This window comes from Schistosoma mansoni (assembly GCF_000237925.1).
Source record: "Schistosoma mansoni, WGS project CABG00000000 data, supercontig 0182, strain Puerto Rico, whole genome shotgun sequence".
NCBI lineage: Eukaryota > Metazoa > Platyhelminthes > Trematoda > Strigeidida > Schistosomatidae > Schistosoma > Schistosoma mansoni.
The window spans coordinates 228,112-250,049 of NW_017386066.1; the positions used below are offsets into that span (position 1 = coordinate 228,112).

At 38.5% G+C, this 21,938-nt stretch overlaps 1 protein-coding gene across 1 annotated transcript in view; it reads left to right on the forward strand.

Annotated features, from left to right (window-relative positions):
• Positions 1-9,835: 9,835 nt before the first annotated feature.
• Positions 9,836-21,938, forward strand: part of Smp_143430 (mannosidase alpha class 2a, putative) — a gene marked incomplete at both ends in the record, with an annotated part of 53,402 nt that continues 41,299 nt past the window's right edge. Inside the window, 3 exons of the mRNA XM_018794954.1 lie at positions 9,836-10,035; positions 16,134-16,305; positions 18,643-18,787. Of these exons, the coding sequence (XP_018647011.1) occupies positions 9,836-10,035; positions 16,134-16,305; positions 18,643-18,787 (517 nt within the window). The remainder of the gene's footprint in view (positions 10,036-16,133; positions 16,306-18,642; positions 18,788-21,938) is intronic.

Genomic DNA, 21,938 nt, shown 5'->3' on the forward strand with positions numbered 1-21,938 from the left:
CTCCTCAATAATATCGACCTGCAACATGGTTCCGCGACAGACATGTTGTTAAGGATGAGAGAAGTAATAGGTCAAAGAACGTTCGACGATGGCCTATTCAAGGAACCTTTCTTATCCAAACTCCCGAAACAGGTGCAGGCAGTTCTCGTCTCGTTCCAAAACAACGCCGTAGACGAACTAGCCACATCTGTCGATCGAATTCTAGAAATTACGAAATCGACTGGCGCCGAGGTCTTTTCAGTCAAAGAAAATCCTCAAACGACCCCGAATGACATTAACGAATTATGTCATACACTCACCCGATACCTCAGATTTCGTAATAACCGTAGTCGGTCAAGAAACGCGCGAAGAAGTGTATCTTACCTTCTCTTTAAGTTCATCTTCAGACAAGTACTTACCCCGAAAGTCTCGACAACTGGACTACATTTCGCAGTTTACTTCAGACATACAACACATTTCTGGAGCAAACAATGTAGTCGCAGACGCCTTGTCTCGAATAAGTTCCTTGAACAGTTTCCAGGAAATCGACCTTCTTAAACTCACTCAGCTTCAAAAAGAAGACATTGATCTTCAGCATGAGTTATCCTCGACAACTCTTGAACTACGTGTTAAGCAGATGGGAAGAGGTAAGGAAACCTTACTTTGCGACACATCTACAGGTAGGGATCGTCCAATAGTAACAAAACATTATCGACGCAACGTCTTCAATACGTTGCACAAACTTTCTCATCCAGGTGTTCGTGCAACAATCAAGCTTATAGCCGAACGGTTTTGCTGGCCTGACATGAATAAAGACGTGAGGAAGTGGGTACGCTCCTGTGTAAGCTGCCAGAAATCTAAGGTCATAAGACACAACAATTGTCCCTTAGGCTCTTTCAAAACCCCTGATGCTCGTTTCGACCATGATCATCTAGATTTGGTAGGACCTCTACCAGATTCAAACGGATATTCATATCTCTTAACATGCGTAGACCGTTTCACTCAATGGCCAGAAGCAGTACCGATTAAGGACATTACTGCTGAAACTGTGGCTCGCGCTTTTGTCGAACGATGGGTAGCAAATTTTGGCTGCCCTTCAACCATCACTGCAGACCGCGGACGCCAGTTCCAATCTGGAATTTTCCGTTGTCTGACCTCACTATTAGGAATCATTCGCTTTCGAACGACCGCCTACCACCCACAAGCAAACGGGTTGGTAGAACATTTTCATTGACAACTTAAAGCTTCATTATCAGCTACAAACGTTTCACAGTGGACAGACGCTCTTCCACTCGTCTTGCTAGGCATCCACAATCCAGTGAAGGCTAACATTGGATACACTGCATCTCAACTCGTTTATGGAACGACACTCCGACTTCCAGGAGAATTCGTAGATCCTTCGGTTTCTTCATTGAACATGGATCTAGACTCTTGCACGAGCAGGCTTACAAACGCTATGCTTTCAGTTAAACCTGCTCACACTCGACCTCAATCAACTGATGTTTTCGTTCAACCTGACTTACGACATAGTACAAATGTCTTCATTCGTTGAGACTCACGTCAACGACCTCTCGAATCAGCATACGAAGGATCCTTCAAAGTTCTTCAACGTGAACCTAAGAACTGTGTAGTCGATAAGAACGGCACGAACGATAGCATCAGTATCGATCGCCTCAAAGCAGCGTACTTAGAAGGAAACCCTAGCTACGTCGATTTTCCTTCGGTACAATCGAACGATACGGCTTCTACACTTGCAGTACCCCATACGACAGCCGACACACACCTTGATACTTCGTCAACGTCGAAAGATAAACTCAAGACAACGCGTTCTGGAAGAAGGGTAAGATTTCCAGAACATCTAAACGACTATTGCACGTCGGACACAAACTTAATCTCGAATCCCCTTTTCATTATTTATTATAAAAAAATAATTTTTTTAATATCCTCAATTTTTTATATATTTATTTCAAAAAAACAAAACATTTTTATACTTAAAAGCGTATTTATATTTTTTTTTAAAAACCCCAAAAAATTTTTTTCGATCGCTTTTATACTATCGCAAGTGTATTAGTTCATATGTATATTTTTTCCGCTCATCTTGTGTCCTTACGCAAGTACGAGTGTATTTTCGACATGCACTCCCACGTTCTATTTTTTCTCTTCTCCTGGACGTCTGGAAAAGAACGACGAAGTTTCACAAGCAGCCGAAATTTTCATTGTACTTTATTTCTTAATTGTTATGTTGTACATCATGGTCCCTTAGTATAAGGAAAGACGACCAGACGCTGCTAAACGAAGCAAGCTATCAGAAGAGTGTTTACCAACGACAAACTCGTTGGGTTTAAACTTCTGGCTGGTCACGTCTTAGGGGCATCACTACCTCACTAGGGGGAGGAGTGATCTGTAGCTGTAAATAATTCCCCAAAATCAATAGCTTTCTAAGTGTTCGACATTGGATGCTGACCACGTTGTTTAGGTGGACTTGTTTAACTGAAGGCTTTCGATCATGCATCCGTACCAGATCACGTTTCGACTCAGCGTAGGACACTGCTCCTACGTTCACTGGCCAGCTTAGAATAAACGCTTCGCAATATATTGATAACGTATCAAATATATTTTTCCTACCTCTTCTCGTCTGACTTCTGATATCCATTTGTCAGGGAAAAGCTTCGAATATAGAAGGTGCTACTGGTAACAGGTTGTAAAATCAGAATACTAGTCGTATCTTCAAGACTATGGACAAGGAAAAGGCAACTGACAGTTTTTGAGGAAGCATTTGATAAGTCGTGAGAACAGGTATAAAAAGAAGGTTGACATGTCACGAATATTCAATGGACAATACCGCTGTTGTCTGTAACACCTTTATAACCAAAAGACCCTAGGGCCGGTCAGGCCAAAGGTCAGGAATGAAAACGTTAGAAGATATACTTGGAAGACCGCTGGTATGTCAAGAAGCGTGTGATCTAAGCTGAATAAATAGTTTTAGATGATTAACGCGGCCTACTGGAAAATCCAATTGCTGCGGTTGCTTTCGTGTTCACCCTTAGTAACAGTGAAACTACTGAGGTCAGCATCAATGTCGAAGACTTATAGAAATGCTTATTTTGGGGGTTTATGTACGGCCATATCTCACTGCCTCCCCAGTAGGGTAGGGATGACCCTATCATTTGAACACTCAGAATTTCAAACCCAATGATCTTGCCGTTGTTAAATAATATTCCTCTAGCCTGCTTTGTCCAGCAGCGTCTGATTATTTTTTCCTACCCTTAAGAGACATAGAGTCCGCAAAGTCAGTAATTGTAATATATGTACAATACAAGATTTGGTTGTTATTACTACTATGACTATTCACAAAGAGCTTATGAGTACAAGGGTATTGTTTAGAAACCATTTCGGGTTTCTTCAGAAATGCAATAACACACAAGTTTCAATAATGTTAGTATAATATTTGCCAAATTTGGAGAGAAGCACAGGTTTTGTTTAATTGAGAAGAAAATTGAGTTCATATTGAGTTCCACATTTTCCAGTTGTCTTGGGAAAGAAAGAAATGTAAATGTACGTGTTTGTCAAAATACACTCAATTCTACTCAGATAAGGAAGCCGTGCAAAAGAACGATACATTCTCGTACATTTAACATAGAACAACGTAAAAAAACACGCAAAAGGTTCTATTATGAGTTTTGTGTAAACATACCTGGTTTATATACAAACCAAACAGACCACATTGCATCATAAAGTAGGAAATATTACTTATAAAGGATGAAGCCCAAAAGTGGCTGCGATCATGGAAGACTAACTAATAAACTCAGTATAACTTAAGAAGAGTAAATCGTATCATAATAGTCTATAGGTCGAAATAGGGCTCATAATAGAAATAGTAAAGATATACATAATCTAGTTACTGATAAGAATATATAATCTTAGTCCTTTTAAAGTTCCCAGAAGTTTCCTATAATTTAATCTTCATTAGGACATAACAGTATTTTGAAATTCTGACAGACTTAGTGAAGCACCAGATTACCTGTTAAAACACACAAAGCCTTTATACGTTCAGTATGAAATTGTGGTCAATGTAGCGTTTATACGCGATAAGGAAGTGAATGAATACTTTAATGTCTGACACTTAGATGTTCGAGGTCAACTCTTAACTAATCAGCCTAAGTTGTTTCATCCTCACATTCATTTCGAATAATGTTCTTGGTTTCGGAATCCCATAACCCTTCACCTTGAATTATTTACGGCTGTTTCTATTTCAACACGTTTTCTCCAATCGGTCTGCTAATGGTCACTTTTCAACCTTGCCTAAGAAGACCTTGAAAGCTGCTACCTCCAGGTTTCTAGCTAAACGTAGGGAAACGATATGGAGTGATACACCAAGAAATATCAAGTATAACTTGGCTAAGACAAAAACATGACAGATGAACCATACGTTTACACATGGCTAAAATGTTCACCCTGATGTTCGTTCGTTGATATTGTCCAAATTCAACACATCTTTGGGTGCATAAATACTATTATAAGATCCAGACTAGGTTTGGCTGAAAAATAAATGTCTGGTAAGAGTTGAGACGAGTGTGTGACAGTCGAAGTCAGAACAAGGTGATTGGGGTAACAACGGTTCTAAATTTCATTATAAATACAAATGTACAACTTTACCTAAACAAATATTACCACTCAGTTATTCAACCAATAATTGTTCCCACAATAATCGATCTAAATTACAATAAACAGACAAACTGATAAGAAATATAAGAAAATTACCAAATGCACTAAAATATAAGTGTTTTTCTATCCTTTCTGGATAGATCAAGTAAAAATCCGTTCACAAGACAATAGTTTGTTGCTTTATAACACAAAGTGTTTCCGATCCTGGGAAAGTGCTTCAGTTCACAATCAAAGTGCACGACCCCATTCAAACCAAGCAACACAATCAAGGAGGGAACAATCAATATGGTTCCGCCAAGATTAAATATCAACTAAAACTACATAGATACAGTTAAGAAAGAAATATAGAAACTCAGTGAAAGCGAAAGAGAAAATGCTAAAACTTTTATGAAATGAAACATTACAATCCCAAATGGCATCAAAAAGACTAACAATAATGTACGACTAAAGAAACCATTAAGAACAAGTTACAAAAGTATGAATGGAGAGATTTTCACGCATGAAACCTTCAAAATGGATCCTACAACTATATTTTGGAATAGTTGTTATTCAACACTTGAAAACTGCTGTGGTGTGCATCGGAATAGCTATATAACGTTACAGAACCTTCTTATTGTTATCTAGAGCATCCAAACACTCTGATAATAGGACATTATTGACTTGAGATATTGCACGTTCTACCTAATCTGAAGAACTGGCCAGTATCAGTCAGCCTGAATCTAAAGAGATAGTGAGATGTTCAGAACGATTCATATGATCTCGAAAAGCTGATCCATGGAATTATGAAGCTCCTGTGTGACCTATTTCTTTGACCAGATAGAAGAACTAGAATTTATATATTCATGGTTTCTACATTATCAAGTGGAGAGTTTGTATTTCATACTCTCTTGTTTTGCTTGTTATTTTAAATAGAAGATTAATGGGAATAGCCTGTAAGTATCCATTTACTCGGAACCTGTCAGCTGACTATCAAATCTTCCATTAAGTTGTGTACCGGTTGAACACTACCGCAAGATATTGTCAAAACTTCGTCCCTAAGTTCGTACATGATGTTCAAATGGTTCTAGAAGGAATTAAGGAAGATTTCACCCAATGGGCTTCCGTATCTAGCAGCAGTGGATCCAGGTAAGAACCTAGGTATATCAACGATAGGAGGGGAGAGAGAATTAGTGAATAATAGTGAGATACTGTTCTTAGTTCCTAAGAATCTATCTACGTTTCTCTTAAAGGACTCCTGGAAAGTCGCTTGGATTAGCTCAGCCGGCAGAGAATTCCGAAAATTGACTACTTTAACGAGTAGAAAGTGTGCCTGAGATCCGTCCTGTTGCGCTGTGTCTCCAGTTCCTTGGTGTTACCCCTGAGATTTGTGTTGAGAATAAGCTTAAGTTGATGTTTAAGCGGATGCCCAGAGGTGTTTAGGATTTCGTAGGCCATTAGAAGGTTACCTTTAAGACGCCTGTACTCTAACGGGTAAAGGTTGAGTTATTAGAGGGGCTCTTCATAAGGATTGAATTTGAGTCCCCAAACTGATTTAGTGGTTCGTCATTGGATACGTTCCAGAGTGTCCTTATCCTTTTGGAATGAGAGAGGAAATACTATGTTACCGTATTCTGAATGAGGACGAATAAAACTGTTGAAGATTATGTGGAAAGTTCTACCGTGAAACTGGCCGAAAATGCGCTTCAATATTACCAGTGCAAGGTTCACTCGAAAGGCGTTTTTGTCAGGGTTAGCGTACGACTTCAGGTCGTAGGGTATCAACACTCCTAAATCTTTTTCGACTTTTGATACTTTTTAAGAGGAGTTTCCTAAGTTGTTACTGTAGTCTGCAACATGCAACAGACGGACTACTTTACACTTTGAAATGTTGAAAATAAATCAGTTGTCATCTACCCAACTTTGAAGTCGAGTCAGATCCTTGAGACGTGTCGGTTTGTCCACTTGGTCGCATACTTCTATCCAGATTTCATATCACCAGAGAAAATTATTAAATCTGAGGGTAGCTGTTGTGGAAGATCGTTTACATAAATCAAGAAAAGAAGAGTTTCTGTTACTGAACTCTGAGAGACCCCACTAGGATATTCCATATCCTGAGAGAGGTAGTAAGTTTAGCCTCGATCTTAAAATTTTGATGTTTTAGATATGAAGTGTGTCAATCAATTAAAAGATATACATATTCACAAATAAATACCCAATCTTCGGATTTCGGGGAAATTTTAAGGTTTTCCTAACGGTCATATGAAAATCCATATTTTTCCACAAAATCTGGGGAAATATTGGAGATCACCTAACATATCTCCAAACATTTTGGAGATTTCCTCGAAATAACTTGCAACTATGGAAAAATACCCAGGTCAGGGGAAATTTCAGGGTCTTTGTCGTGATCCTCCAAACCTCGCCAGAATTTTCTATTGCAGCCTCAAAAAATTCCTATAAAACTGATGAGATGTTTTCTAAAATAAGGAGACTGGGTATCATACTGATTACAATTAGTGCAGTCGAGTGGCCAGACCAGCTCACAATGGACATAAAAAGGTAATTGTAACCATACTGATACCACAGTTTGTTTATACAAGCTTGTAATGAAGATATTGGATATGTGTGTTGTTTCACCTTGAACGTCGAAGGTCAAGTATCCCGGTTTATCAATTTTTGGGAGTTGCTTATAACATTAGCAACACAGTAAGATAGAAGTGACCTTTGATTTGAAATTATTGATTAATTGGTCGTTTGGATCAATGCGTTTAATCGGGTAGTTGCAGTTAGTTAGAAGCTAATTGAGCCGAGTGTATACACGCATATCATCGGAGAATTTACTCTCACAGCAATTACAGCCAACTGGTTGAGTTGCTCTTAACATACCCGTGACTTGGTAACGTTGGAATTCTGTTCACTCTGGCCTCGAATTATTTTTTTAAAAATAGTGCAGTCCTAATTTACTCTATCTTAGACAATGCCATAAACTGAGCTCCATATTAGGCTGTTTCTGGTGGTATCCGATCAACGAACATTGAGAATCATGCATAGACAATTGTCTATAAATGCTTGTACATGTTTGATCATGGTTGTAGTAGTTTTCCGAATTCCTTCTCCGTACAATGACACTTGCGAAACTAATGGGGAATTGTATAATACCTGATAATTAAAAAGTGGCAAATTCTGCACTTATCCAAAACTGAGTAGTTTTGAGTTAGGTCACTATTACTATCTGATGATCAATTTGGCATGTTGAATACTACAGAGGATTCCAACCAGTAGTTCGTGACTTCGTGGATAGATGGCACATCGTAGATTAGATACCATAAAATGTTTCCCGATCCTGTCGCGCTCCAGTCAACATAACTAATTAGAGTGGTTGGTAATGAAGCCTCTAAAACATCCTCCACCCAGTTAAACCCTCATATTCGACCCAATAACTTCGATTTCGTAGTTGTAAAGCGGCAAAGATAGCAGATGCTAAACAAACCTTTTTCCTTGCTTAAATTTCATCAACTGCTACCCCAACTAATAAAGTGTGAGACTTCAATTAATTAAAGCACTCCACGCTTTTATTACTTTAATCTCTATCTTTTCAACGTATTAACAGAAAAAACTGTTGGACATCAATATTTTACAGCTGACATTGGTAAATTACATCAATCACTTTATCTAACTGGAATCTTTATCAAATATCGAATACATAAAATTAGTATTGGCCTAATTCATAATCTCAAGTAAAGATGATCATAACTATCCAATTGTACATTATTCAGTGTGGTGTCGACATGAAGGTGGAGAATAGTTTCAGGTCACTGCGATTATATTAGCTTAGTATGCATATGATAATACACTGCTAGTCGTAAATTTTTCTCATATTTTTACGTCAATCGTTATTATGCACCATATACTATCCATCTCAGTCTCAGTCAAAAGTAATGTTAAGTTTGTCAAATATGTTCGTCGTCCAAAGTTACCAGATCATATTAGTACACTAATATGAATTGCCCCCAAATGCCCTGGTATGGCCGTGAGTGGGGAGAGTCCGCTCTCCCTCTCGAAATACTCTCACATGGCCATGCGTAATATAGCCTCTACCAAGGAAGTCCTACTCATTGCCTTCTCGTGGCATTACTGTTGTTCACGAAATTAAGAGGACGAAAAGCAAATGTCCGGCGCTTTAACCGGGTTGGTGGACACGGAAATTTCACCTAGGGAAGTTGGAAAACCCTGATTACAAACCAATGGTGTACATGGGCTCCAGTATCCTGAAGGAACGAATGGCGTATGAACCTATTGTTGGTCACCGGCTACCATGGGAATGCATCTCCTCACGATGCTCAATTGCCTTGTGGATCAGATCTTTAGGTCAAAGGCTCGGGGTGTGGCCCCCTAAGAAAACCACCTGCTTCAGTTTGGGCATCTGGGCAATATCACAGCCCTCACACAAATCAAATGAGATTTGTGCGGCGCATATGTATCTGGTGCTTCCTTGTACGAATATTTATGTGTATAAATAAATAAATAATAACTAATATGAATACCAAAATAGTGGTAGTATCAGGGCTAGTAAAAAGAACATGATTTAAGGATGAATTAGTTTGTGGAACCAAAGCTACCAACCGAAGATCTAAGGGAAAACAAAGAGTGAATTCGTCTTCACTATTTCATCTGATTCTGAGACATATCACCCAACTTCTCTAACTGTTGGTCAAGGTAATCGTATGGACCCCAGCTGTTCAATATACACCTACTGACATGGCTCAATTTATCAGCCTGTGATTTTGTGGACTAATGCCTCGTTCTAGCTTGGCCACACATAGCTTTCTCCCTACTTATTTCTACTCTAGTCAACATCACGCACCAACGTATCCCATTCTATTAAGACAACCTTTTCAAACGACCCACCATCTTTGTCTAGTACTCTGCACGTAGTCTTAACATTCCTTACACGGCAGAATGTTAATTGACAAACTTGCCTTGTCACTGGCAAACAAACACCACGCCTACATCACAAGTGACTCGAATGGCAAAAAACCAAACTTTTTTGAATCCCTAAGATTTTGTCGAACGCTATCCATTTAGATGTTTCTTTCTCTTCAAATACATTATTGAATACTAATAACGATTTTTTGCTGCTAAGCATTAATCAATAAAGCTTATCCTTGTTGTACATATTTGTTCTATCTTTGTATGTTTTAGCATTCTTTCAACAATGAGGCTTAGACGTGTACGAAGTTTGTGTATCATATTGTTATGCACTATTTTTGCGCTCTACATTACAATGCAATATTATGGTGAATCAAGAGAGAAAAATCTGTTGACGCTACAAAGTACAATAAAAGATTTCCGTGAAAAACCACAAGGTGTATTATCAGTGCCTTGGCTCGCCAATATGTCAGCTGGTCAACAATGGTTAGTCATGTTTATTTATTTGTTGTGTTTAGTGATGAAAGTTTGAAACTTTTGTATTCATTTGCTGTTGTTATTACCTCTAAAGTATTTGGTTTAATTGTGTAGCTTTTGTTGCCTTTCTATGCAAGATAGTCGAAACCTACTTTATGTATGAGGACTTTTTATTTATTAAATTAGTTAATCCTGATCTTTTTTGTGGTTAATTTTTTTCGTTTGTCATATTTTTATTGACTTCGTTTTTTGAGTGGCCTCTGATCACGTGGTCAACAATGAGCTCTAACTGGATAATTCAGAATGATAATGAAAGCTTTACAGTTAAACCCTCTAGCTAAGAGAACTCTAGGTTGTGTATAGTATCAAATAAACCAAACAGAATACCTGGTATATTTGTGAATGTTAGTTAGTAGCTACGACCTACTAAAATAATGTTTATTTGAAACAGATTTTTGAAATCTTTCCGTGATTTCCAGCAGATAATCATTGTGATTAAATATTTATTTTATTTGAACACATATATATTAGTACAAAGGGACACCGAATACATATGCGCCACACAAGTCACTTGATTTGTGTGTAGGCTGTGTTACTACCCGGGCGCCCAAACCAAAGCAGGTTGTTTTATTAAGGGACCATACCTGGAGCTTTCGACCTAAAGATCTAATCCACAAGGCAGCGGAGCAACGTGTAGATATGCATTCCCATGGTAACTGGTGACCAAGAAGAGTTTCATACGTCATTTGTTCCTTCAGGATCCTCTAGTCCACATACACCATTGATTTGGAAGTAGGGTTTTTCAACTCTCCTAGGTGGACCGTCTATGTCCACCAATCCGGTTAAACCGTCGGACATCCACTTCTTTTCCTCTCAGTTTCGTAAACAACAATAATGCCTCTAGAAGGCAGTGAGTAGGACTTCCGTGGAAGTGGCTGTATACACGTGGCCATGTGAGAGCATTTTGAGAGGGAGAGCGGACTCTCCCCACCCTCGTCCGTACCAGTGCATTTGGGGGTTGTGATTAAATACCCAGTACACAGACCTGTACTAGGTGAATACGGGTTGTTGAAAAGTCTTACTTCAGTCAGTCAGCGACAGCATTAAACTTCGTACGTACGTATATCAGTTCAAGTTGCCATACCACTTTAGCACAGAAATACAATTTTCGTTTCAAATCTCATAGTGATAGAAGTAGTAAGAGTATAAGCAGTAATCAGAAAGATTAGGGTTTGAATATGTTATTCAAGGAGTATAATCTAGTGAAATAAATTTGGAAAGAGAAAAAAGATAGAGACATGAAGAATTCAGAAGATTAGAATTTGGGTGAACACAAAGAGTGGATGTACCTTCACCATTGCAAACGATTTTGTGCCATGTCATTCAAGGTCTCTAATCATCTGTTGCTATCGGCTCGCAGATCCCAACCAGGTAGTCTCCACCTACCAACATGACTCAGTCCACTTGTCAATGACTTCACGGATTTATGCCATGTTTTGGTCTGGCCACCCCTAGCTTTCTTCCAACCTGCCCCTACACCATAAAGCATTGCACGTCGGGGCAGTCGGTGGTTGGGCATACGTAACACATGTCCTAGCTATCTCAACTGATGAAGTTTTACTACTACACCAATTGACTTGCCATCCTTATCTAGTACCCGTTTCCTAACAACTGTATTACTTACTCGGTGGTCCCAGGATATACGAGCAATGCTTCGAAGACATCTCTGATCGAATACTAATAACTTACGAATGTCCTTTACTCTTACCGGCTCGTTGTCCCTCTTCAGTTATAGGCTGTCGATCAGGGATCTCCAAACAAACTTTTCTTCGACTTTCTTTTGAGTTGTTGTCAAATGCTATTCATGGTCTTGGCTCCCACCTCTAATTCCCGGTGCCATGTGTTCCTCTTTTCTTCTTGCCTTGAGGATCACAAGTTAAAGCTTTCTTTATACTGCAGTTTGATGCTTCCCGCAATTTGTATCCTGTCCATCTTCAGTGTCTATCCCCAATTTCTTTACCAACTGATAGCTAGTGTTCTTATTTTTTGAAGAAGTGGCTTACATAGAGTCACAAAACGTCAAAAAATTTAAAAATTTGATTTTTCTACTCATTGGGGTATTACAAATATATTATTTTTATTGATATCTAGTTCGCTCTCTGTCACAACCGGTTTTTGCTAATGGTTTCTGGCAAACAAATATGGAGTATCTTGCTTGAAGAGCTGTTTGTCAATACCTCTATTTCGGTGATGGTCGTAGTATTCCTCTAAGTCCCACCTGCGTACATGAGAGCAGCTTTAACGTTTGTATTGAAAATTCCGAATTTGGCGCTGTGACAGTTGTTTAGCGCTTCAGATTTTCTTAATTTGTAGGAATGCTCCCCTTGCTTTGTCGACTCGTACCTTTACATGTGCATCAGATCGTCTTCATTTACTACATTATTTGTTATCATTATACACCATCAATACATTATGAAACATTAAGATCAAAGTTTTCAATCTCCACTGTACTTCAATGTGTTACAGATTAATTTGGAAAATCTTCGTACTAGATTCCATGTTTTTATCGGACTGTTAGGTGTCACGGGTTCGGAGCTTACAGGAGACATAATTTTCCTCAAGGTTATAGGTGTGCCCTGCTTACAAGTGTTAACTAGGACGAAACCAAAATCCAAGTGTTTCTTGTCAATTAACCTCCTACCACCTAATATTTCATCATAGTATTTGAGGTTCCTAGTCTCTAAGATTAGTAAAATTGTTCACTACAAATTAATTGGTAGGATTCGTAACAAATATGACTAATCAGTGATCAATTCAAGTTAATATTTTATGTAAGATGGTTGTTTTGACTTATCATAATCATGGAACAAAAGTGCGAGTGTACTCTTTTATGAATTTATTTTCTGGTACTCTATAAAATTAATGAAAATGTCTGAAAAATGCTTATTGGAGATTGAGACAAATATTTATTTCTTCTGGATGATATACGGTAGGATTTTTCACTTTACTACTATGGGATAAGTGAAAGTCACATTTCTAAAGTAGGTTACAATTTTCAGGTGATACTAGCAAGTTAACATACCGATTTATTGCTACTCTAGGTACTCTTTGTACTGACCCATTAGAAATGGATGAAGAGTTTGTGTATTTAGGTACTTGTATGAGTGCCGATGATGAGACGGTTGAAATAAACTTTCATGTAGTGAAATCCAGATTGGCTTATGCCAATCTGGGCCATCTTTGGTGTCGTCTTAATGTTAGTCTGGTTGTAAAAGATCGAGTTTACAGCTTGTCGGTGAGAACAGTTCTATTCTGCTTGTATGGCCTGGATTCTCTGAAATAAAGTTAGATGTTCAGTAACTTTCTGTGTTTGTTGATCGCCCTCAAAGTGTTATTCAAATCCGGAGGCAACACCATATTGGTTTAGCTAAGATTTGGCAATGTGTATTCAAGGGCAATGATGATGGCTCAACTGGTATCACCATCTTGAAACGCCAACTTTGTTGGCTTGGATACCTGTGACAAATATCATCCCAGTGACTTCCACATCTCACATTATTTGATGAAGCTGAAACTGGGTGGAAAAGAAGAATAGCTAGTCAGTTTATAGCGTGGTATGAAAGAAAGTTGTATAAGACTAGTGTGTGTCAGATCATTGCAACTCCGCCGTTATGGTCCGAAAGATGATACAATTCGATGGCTCAAGGAGTCCTGTGGTTCCAAACAGAAGTCGGTAACGACCGTGCTGCAGTTTTCTTTCACATTTTTGATAAAAGTGAAATTTTTCTCAACTGAAAGAATTCTTCTTGATTAAACATTTCTCTTTGTAACTGAACTGTTTCTCCCACTATCAACCGTTCTCGTTCACTTATTGTTTATAATCTTTTAATTGTGCTCCCTCCTCCCTTTGTTTTTTCACGATCTCATCTTTTTATTTGTGTGACTCATAGGTGTTTTGGTACCCAGTTTTATCAGAATTTTGTGTGTACTTAGTGAAATAAATAACTTTTAGTATATTCAACTGAGTTCCTGACCATTGCTGCTACCTTGACGTGGTGGTCGGGCTTGCCTATCGCGATGAATCAATCGAGCTATACTGGCTGGAACAATCGTTCCTCAAGGTCCTACTATCGCAAACAGGTCAGTTGAAGGGTGGTAAGACTAAAAGCAGCAAACCCAAGGTCGGAGGGCGAAGTCGTACTTCTGAATGAACAGAAGTGTGACGGCAGTAAGGCGTTTCTCTCAGACAACCAGCATAGCAGCGATGCTGCCTTCCCACAAGAAGGGGTGGGGTTAGAAAAGGTCGACCCTAAAAATGCACCCCTTGCCTTATCCCATGGATTTCCGTCTCCGGCGGTAAGGTCCCAAAAAGTACGGAGCTAACACAGAAATTACCCGCATAATGGTCGTGTGTGACCGACCTCAAGCAGTTGTCCCTTGGGCATTGTGGTCACGCTCTCAAATCACTAACCCGATTTCTCTTTCAGGTACCTCTAGAAGAACTCTTCCACAGTGTGGGAAACCAGGAATTGAGAGCCACCCTCATACTTCTAACAACACTTAATTCAACTGTGTTAAAAGCTTGTCAACTACTGTAGAGTATGCTACAAAACATTGCCTATACGTGATAGGAGTTTCATTTTATTGATAGATGTATAAAGATGATGGTTTGCTGGTTAGATGTAACCAAATTCTAAGTACCATAGTAGAAATTCGATAGCCATTCTTGATACCTAACCCCTGTTTAGTATGAGTGTGGCCTGAAGATAGACAGTGTAACTTAAAACTAAATGCACGAATTTGTAATAATTTACTGAGTTATAGTGACTTTTTAAAAATTACTTACTCTAACAAGGGGGAAACTCATCTTTAACGTCATTACTGTTGAATAAATAATTGTGATCATTTCGGTGGATAAGTATCATATTGGATGGTTAAATGATTTCACAACCAAGCCCTATAGTTTCAATAGAATGGTTATTGGGAGATCAAATAGGACACATTAACTAATTGGTTTACATTAAGTTTAACATGAACTTATCAAAGCTGTCAACGAAAAATTTGTCTTAAAATGATTCAAATTCACTAAAAACTTGATTGTACACGATCTGTTCAATAAATATGAATGTTAGTGTGTAAGAATCTAAGCTATACTACATGCAATGCATCAGACTTGATTGTTGTGTAAAATATATATATATATATAACGCTTGGCAGCCATGAACAGCATCATTGTCACTAATTTTTACATGGTTGTGTTATAACTTGTAGCCGAGTGGATGCCCTGTTAGCGTATGACGTGACAAGACCACTAATCAGAAAACAGCGAATTATCGATTGGGACAGTGACACACGGAAACCGTACGAGCAGTCTAGAGTACTTGTCTGTCCTGCTTCTGCCTAGCCCAGCCAGTTAAGTCCAGAACAGCCTCTGCGGTATGAATCATTATATTTCAAACATACTGAGTTTATATACCATCAATTTGACCACATCGTATCATAAAATAGAAAATAACACGTGTACAAGATTTAGCCAAATGTGGCTGTGAATATGGGAGGCAGTATTAAATAGATTAGGGATAACTCAAGAATGGTATATAGGTCAAATTAAAGCTTATAATAAGAGGGACATGAATATGAGTAGTTTAGTTATTGAGAAATTATACGACAAAAAATATATGCATAGTATTTTTTCATAAATGGATCCCAAAGTTACCATTCATTATCCTTATCTGGGGCATAACACACCTCCCCTTTTTTGAAAAAATCCGAAGTTGATACCCGGATTTTAAATTTCCCGAATAGGTTTCTCAGTAAATACGCGAAGCTTGATTAGCTGTGACCATAACCAAATAGAACGCATTGTATTCTCTAGACCTTGTCTGTCAAGTCTTCTTGTTTCTTGAATACAAAATGTTCGTGTACAGTCGATATTAGGGCGATATGATGGAGATGATAGGACGTGAAATGTGTTAAGTTATCACTTATTTCCCACATAAGTTTTTTGTAAGGCTTATTTATTTACTCGTTATTGTTTGAAATTACTTTTGGCCTGGGAAAAAATGCGTCTACCTTTCTTTTCGTTAATGTGAACTAATGAAATCAAGGTATACTGATAAGAAAAGACCGGATTCTCGAGATATTCCTTTCCAATTATCTACCACTAAGTTGAAGGCAACAATTGATTCTGGCAAGAGTAAACATTTAACCATTGAAACATTTCAATCTCCAGTATGTCCAAAAATTGACAATGATTATTCAGTGAATACAACATATCAAGTAAGACAATTCTCCTGAGTAATTATTTCATATGCTTGTTTTAGAGCTTGTTTGATTATTGATCATGTTTTGAAAATAATTCGTAAGATTTGTTGGTAGTTTGTACTTTGGGCTTGTTGGTTTATATTATGTACATGCTGGAACAACAGCACCTAACCTTGGACACCATCCTGACTAACATTGAAGGTGATCGGCAGAAAGCTTATAGAGGTTGGACTATGACATTGTATCAATCTATAAAGTCATTAGTTGTTGGTCGAAGCTATGTTAAGATGTCCGGATTACCTCCTTGGATGTTGGCTGTTTCACAATGCTTTTCTGGGAATCTTTCATTTCCATATTGTGTGTAGACTAAGAGTGAAACAACTCACGAATAGGTTTGATTTTAACTTAACCAACCTATAACCACTTCCTTTAGCTGGCAAATCCTCATAGCTACTGTATTTATTTATTTCAACACATAAATATTGGTACAAGGAAGCACCAGATACATATGCGCCGCACAAATCTCATTTGATTTGTGTGAGGGCTGTGATATTGCCCGGGTTCCCAAACCGAAGCAGGTGGTTTTCTTAGAGGGCCACACCCGGAGCCTTTGACCTGAAGATCTGATCCACAAGGCAATTGAGCATCGTGAGGAGATGCAGTCCCATGGTAGTCGCTGACTAACAATCGGTTCATACGCCATTCGTTCCTTCAGGATACTGGAGCCCATGTACACCATTGGTTTGTAATCAGGGTTTTCCAACTTCCCTAGGTAAACTTTCAGTGTCTACCAACCCGGTTAAAGCGTAGTAAATTCGCTTTTCGTCCTCTCAATTTCGTAAACAACAGTAATGTCACGAGAAGGCAGTGAGTAGGACTTCCCTGACAGAAGCTATATACGCGTGGCCATGTGAGAGCATTTGGAGAGGGAGAGCGGACTCTCCCCACTCTCGTCCATACCAGGGCATTTGGGGGCCCAAAAAAGAAAGACTGTCAGTTGTCGCAATTTAACTGCTACTGTATGCATACATGTATACCGATCATCGTACTTCGAAGCATTAAGTAATTAACCTTTTTTTTACTTTTTACTGTGCACTGAATGTCAATTTTACTCAATTTGTTTCATTGAGTTATATATTAAAATACCTGGCAATTTTCATGTAGAGTCTTCATTAACATCCTTCTAGTCTTGAACATATTAAAATTTGTTAAATATGTATATATATTTATCACTTTACAAACTGTTACCAACTCCATGGTTTGGACCAAGAATGCTGTCAGTCAGTCATATAGTATTTAAAAAATGTAGCAATATTTTAATTGTTTCCTTTTTGGTCACAGTGTTGCGTAGAAAGTGAGTGCCATCAGTCAGGTATAACATTGTTTGTTAAGCATTGAGTTTAATGTCGTTTGACGTGACTCTGTATAATTAGGGTATAGTCATCTGCATAATCAATTAATCACCAACAATGTAACACTTGGTACCAGTTTGTAACGGTTCCAGTTGTCACAACTGATATTAACATAGTGAGAGAGAAAATCGATAAATTGAGAAGCTAAGTGAGTGAATTGGTTAGCTTCAAATTTAGTGGACGTTTGAACATATGAAATACAGCTTAAAAATAAGATTTTAAAGTGTAGAATTCAATACAACACTTACCTCAAGATTTAGAGGGCGATGAAGAATTAATACCACTGTACCACACCACCAGCTCCTTGAACCACTGATTTTGAGTGCCATCCAACCAGGTAGTCTTCATCTAATATGACACATATTAACTATTAATAACTCAATGTATCTGCTCCTTACCAGAAATTGTCTGGCTGTGGCTTTATTCCAACCTGGTTCTATATTAGATAGCACTAGATTTCAAGGTAGGTGGTAACTAGTTATGTGTCAAACATGTCTTAACCATCTCATTCGATCCAGATTTATAGCTTTGTTAGTCGAATTAGTCTTTTTTGGGATAGTACTCTAGTTCTCACCTTTTTATCGCTCGCTGTAAGGTTACACTCTATATAAGTAATTAGTCAAAGAAACCTGTGATCGAATCCTTACAGCGTAAGTATATTTCCCACCTTCGTAAACTATATATTTAATGGTCATAGAATAATGCAAAAGAAACTGTTATGCAACATACCCGCTGTTTAGTTTTCAGACTGAGAGATTGCCTGTACCATAGTTGGACAAGTTTTCCGAAGCCAGGGGACTACAAGTAACAAGAATACAGTATTGCTTAACTACAATAAAAAAATACCTAGTTAAAGTATTTTCTTTCCAGCAGTAGCATTAGTGTTACTTAATTTTTCTTAAAACGAAGTTAATTTCTGTTATCTTCGTTCTATTTTTAGATGAATAATATTTATAACCAGTTGGCATTTGATGACCAACCCGGCGGTGTATGGACTCAAGGATTTCCGATTGAATATAAAATGGATCAGTGGAAAGAGCAACCATTAGAAGTTTTCATTGTACCGTTTTCACATCAAGATCCAGGTAATTCCAAGAGTTCTTTCTATGGTAATGAATTCTTTCTTTACAATATTGAAATTATTTGTGAACTGTTATAGTCCAATAATTATCATTATATGATTACAATTTATTTTTAACTGACTAATTAAGAACATTTATACTGTATATAAATAAACCTGATGTATATAACATAATTACTGGCTAATTGGTCTCTGCATTCTCTGTATTGTTTGTTTCATTGTTTAATTTACTAATAAACAGTTCAAGAAAGGAATTAAGACGATCGATCAAGAAAAAAAGTTTTCTATGATGTTCTTTATTCACGTTGTTGTATTAGAGTGACTAGGTGTGCTCTAGTAATCCCTCATTTTTGACTCTTACTCGTCCAAATGTAAGTCTAAAGCGATCAATAGTTCTGTTTTCAAACACTTCGTCAAATTTAATTATGTAGTCTGTCCAGAAAATGTGAATCAAAAGGAATAATTACCAAAAATCTATACTCCACAAAAACATTGGCAAATCATCGTTTTATAAAGGATCTATGCGTTCGAAAATGGCGTGTTCAAGCTTTCATTTTAACTTAGTCTTAAAAAATATAGTAATAGTTGTACATCCCTTCTTAATTTAGAAGTTATTACCCCTCATTCTCAGATCATTCTTCATTTTCTCGGTAATCTTCTAGTGAACAATCATCTTCCATCTAATAATCTCTTTCTAACTTTACCATTTTACATTATCATTTGGTCCATTACGTCAGTCAGTCAGTCAGTTACAACGTAGAACTTCGTACGTACGTACATCAGTTCGAGTTGCCATACCACATTAACACAGAGATGAAGTTGTCGATTCAAATCCCATATTGGTAGAAGTAGAAGAGTATAAGTATTATGTGAAAGATAAGGGTTTGAAGATGTTATTGAAGGAGCATAATACGGTGAAATAAATTTGGAAAGAGAAAAAGATAGAGACAAGAAGAATTCAGAAGATTAGAATTTGGGTGAACACAAAGAGTGGATGCACCTTCACCATTGCAAACGATATTGAGCCATGTCATTCAAGGTCTCTAATCATCTGTTGCTATCGGCTCGCAGATCCCAACCAGGTAGTCTCCACCTACCAACATGACTCAGTCCACTTGTCAATGACTTCATGGATTTATGCCATGTTTTGGTCTGGCCACCCCTAGCTTTCTTCCAACCTGCCCCTACACCATAAAGCATTGCACGTCGGGGCAGTCGGTGGTTGGGCATACGTAACACATGTCCTAGCTATCTCAACTGATGAAGTTTTACTACTACACCAATTGACTTGCCATCCTTATCTAGTACCCGTTTCCTAACAACTGTATTACTTACTCGGTGGTCCCAGGATATACGAGCAATGCGTCGAAGACACCTATGATCGAACACGAGTAGCCTACGAATATCCTCTACTCTTATCGGCCATGTTTCACTGCCATAAAGTAGAACGGAACGAACTGCTGCACAGTAAACCCGTCCTTTTGTTGCTAGACGGATATCTCGCCTACGCCATAAATGGCGCAAGTTGGCGAAAGCTAGACGAGCCTTTTGTATCCGTGCTGAGATTTCGTCATACACCAGACCACAAGGGCTGATGAGACTCCTAAGATAAGTGAAGCGATCAACACGCTCAACTACTTCACTCCCTATCATTAGTTCGGGTGTAGATGCAACTCAATCCTGAAGTAACATTTTGCACTTCGAGGGAGAGAATTGCATCCCGAACATGCCTGCATAGTTGCTTATAGTGGTCAGAAGGCTCTGCATTTTGTCAGCGTCTTCACCAAATGGAACTATGTCATCGGCGTATTCTAAGTCAACAAGTGAGCCTCCTGGTAAAAGTTCAACTCCAGGAGATTTAGATGATGAAAGTTATCTCTAAAAGCATGTCGACGACAAAGTTAAACAAGAATGGAGAGAGTGGACAGCCCTGACGAACACCACTTGAGGTAACCAATTCTGATGACAGTTCGCCATAGGCTCTAACTCGACCAGTTGTGTTCGAGTAGAGAGCCTTGATGAGGTTAATGTACTTCTTTGGTACTCCTTTCACTGACAAACACTGACATAGAACCTCACGATCAACGGAGTCAAATGCCGCCTTATGGTCAAGAAATACTACGATTGTGGGACGTCTGAATGTATGTCTATGTTCTAGGACCTGACGTAGAGTGAATATCTGGTCTGTGCAACCACGTCCAGGTCGGAAACCAGCCTGGTTTTCTCTAGTTTGCTCTTCACGAGTTTTGGTTAGGCGTCCAAGTATTATTGAAGCTAATATTTTAGACACTATATTAGTCAAACTGATCCCTCTGTGATTGTCACAGGAGGACTTTTGTCCTTTCTTATAGACTGGCACAATCAGTGATTGGGACCAGTCAGATGGAATTACGTCCAGTTCCCAGATTCTACCTAAGACCTCAGTCAATCTCGTTGCTAGTACTGGACTACCATCCTTTAAAATCTCAGGGGTAAACCTGTCAGGGCCTGCTGCTCTCCCTCGCTTTAGATTTCCTATAGCTTTTTCAACCTCGTGGAGAGTTGGAGGACTTACCTCAATTTGCCATTCAGGACGACTGGGGATCGTGGGTAACTGAAGTGTCGCTGAAGGCCAGTTGAACTGATCCCTAAAGTGTTCTGCCCATCGATCCAATCTCCTGGATTGAGAATGAATGATATGCCCATCTTTGTCTGAGATAGTTTCTCTTATAGTTGAGTTCCTAATGCCGGTTTCTTTAATAAGTCTGAATAGCTGTCTGCTGTTACCTATTGCCACTGCCTTTTCCATCTCTCTTGCTTTCTCTACCCACCACTGTTCACGATCATTGCGTAGGCTTCTAATTAGCCTTCGCTTAAGCTGACTCCGCTCTTCGTTATGTTCAGAGCCAGGTGGGATGAGTTTTTGAGCATCTATCAGTGCGGTAGATGCTGCCGAGATCCATTGTTTCTCCCTGATCTTATGGATTACCTTACTAGCGGATATCACTGCTGTTTCCACAGCTTTTCGGATGTCATTCCATGCTGCTTCGGGGTGGGCACAACTTACATGTCTAACTGTTTTTCCAGTTGTTCCTGAAATATATTCTTAGCTTACTTATCATTAAGTAGAACCCTAAGAGGTTTCCCTGCAGTGTCTTTCCTACGTCCAGTAAGAC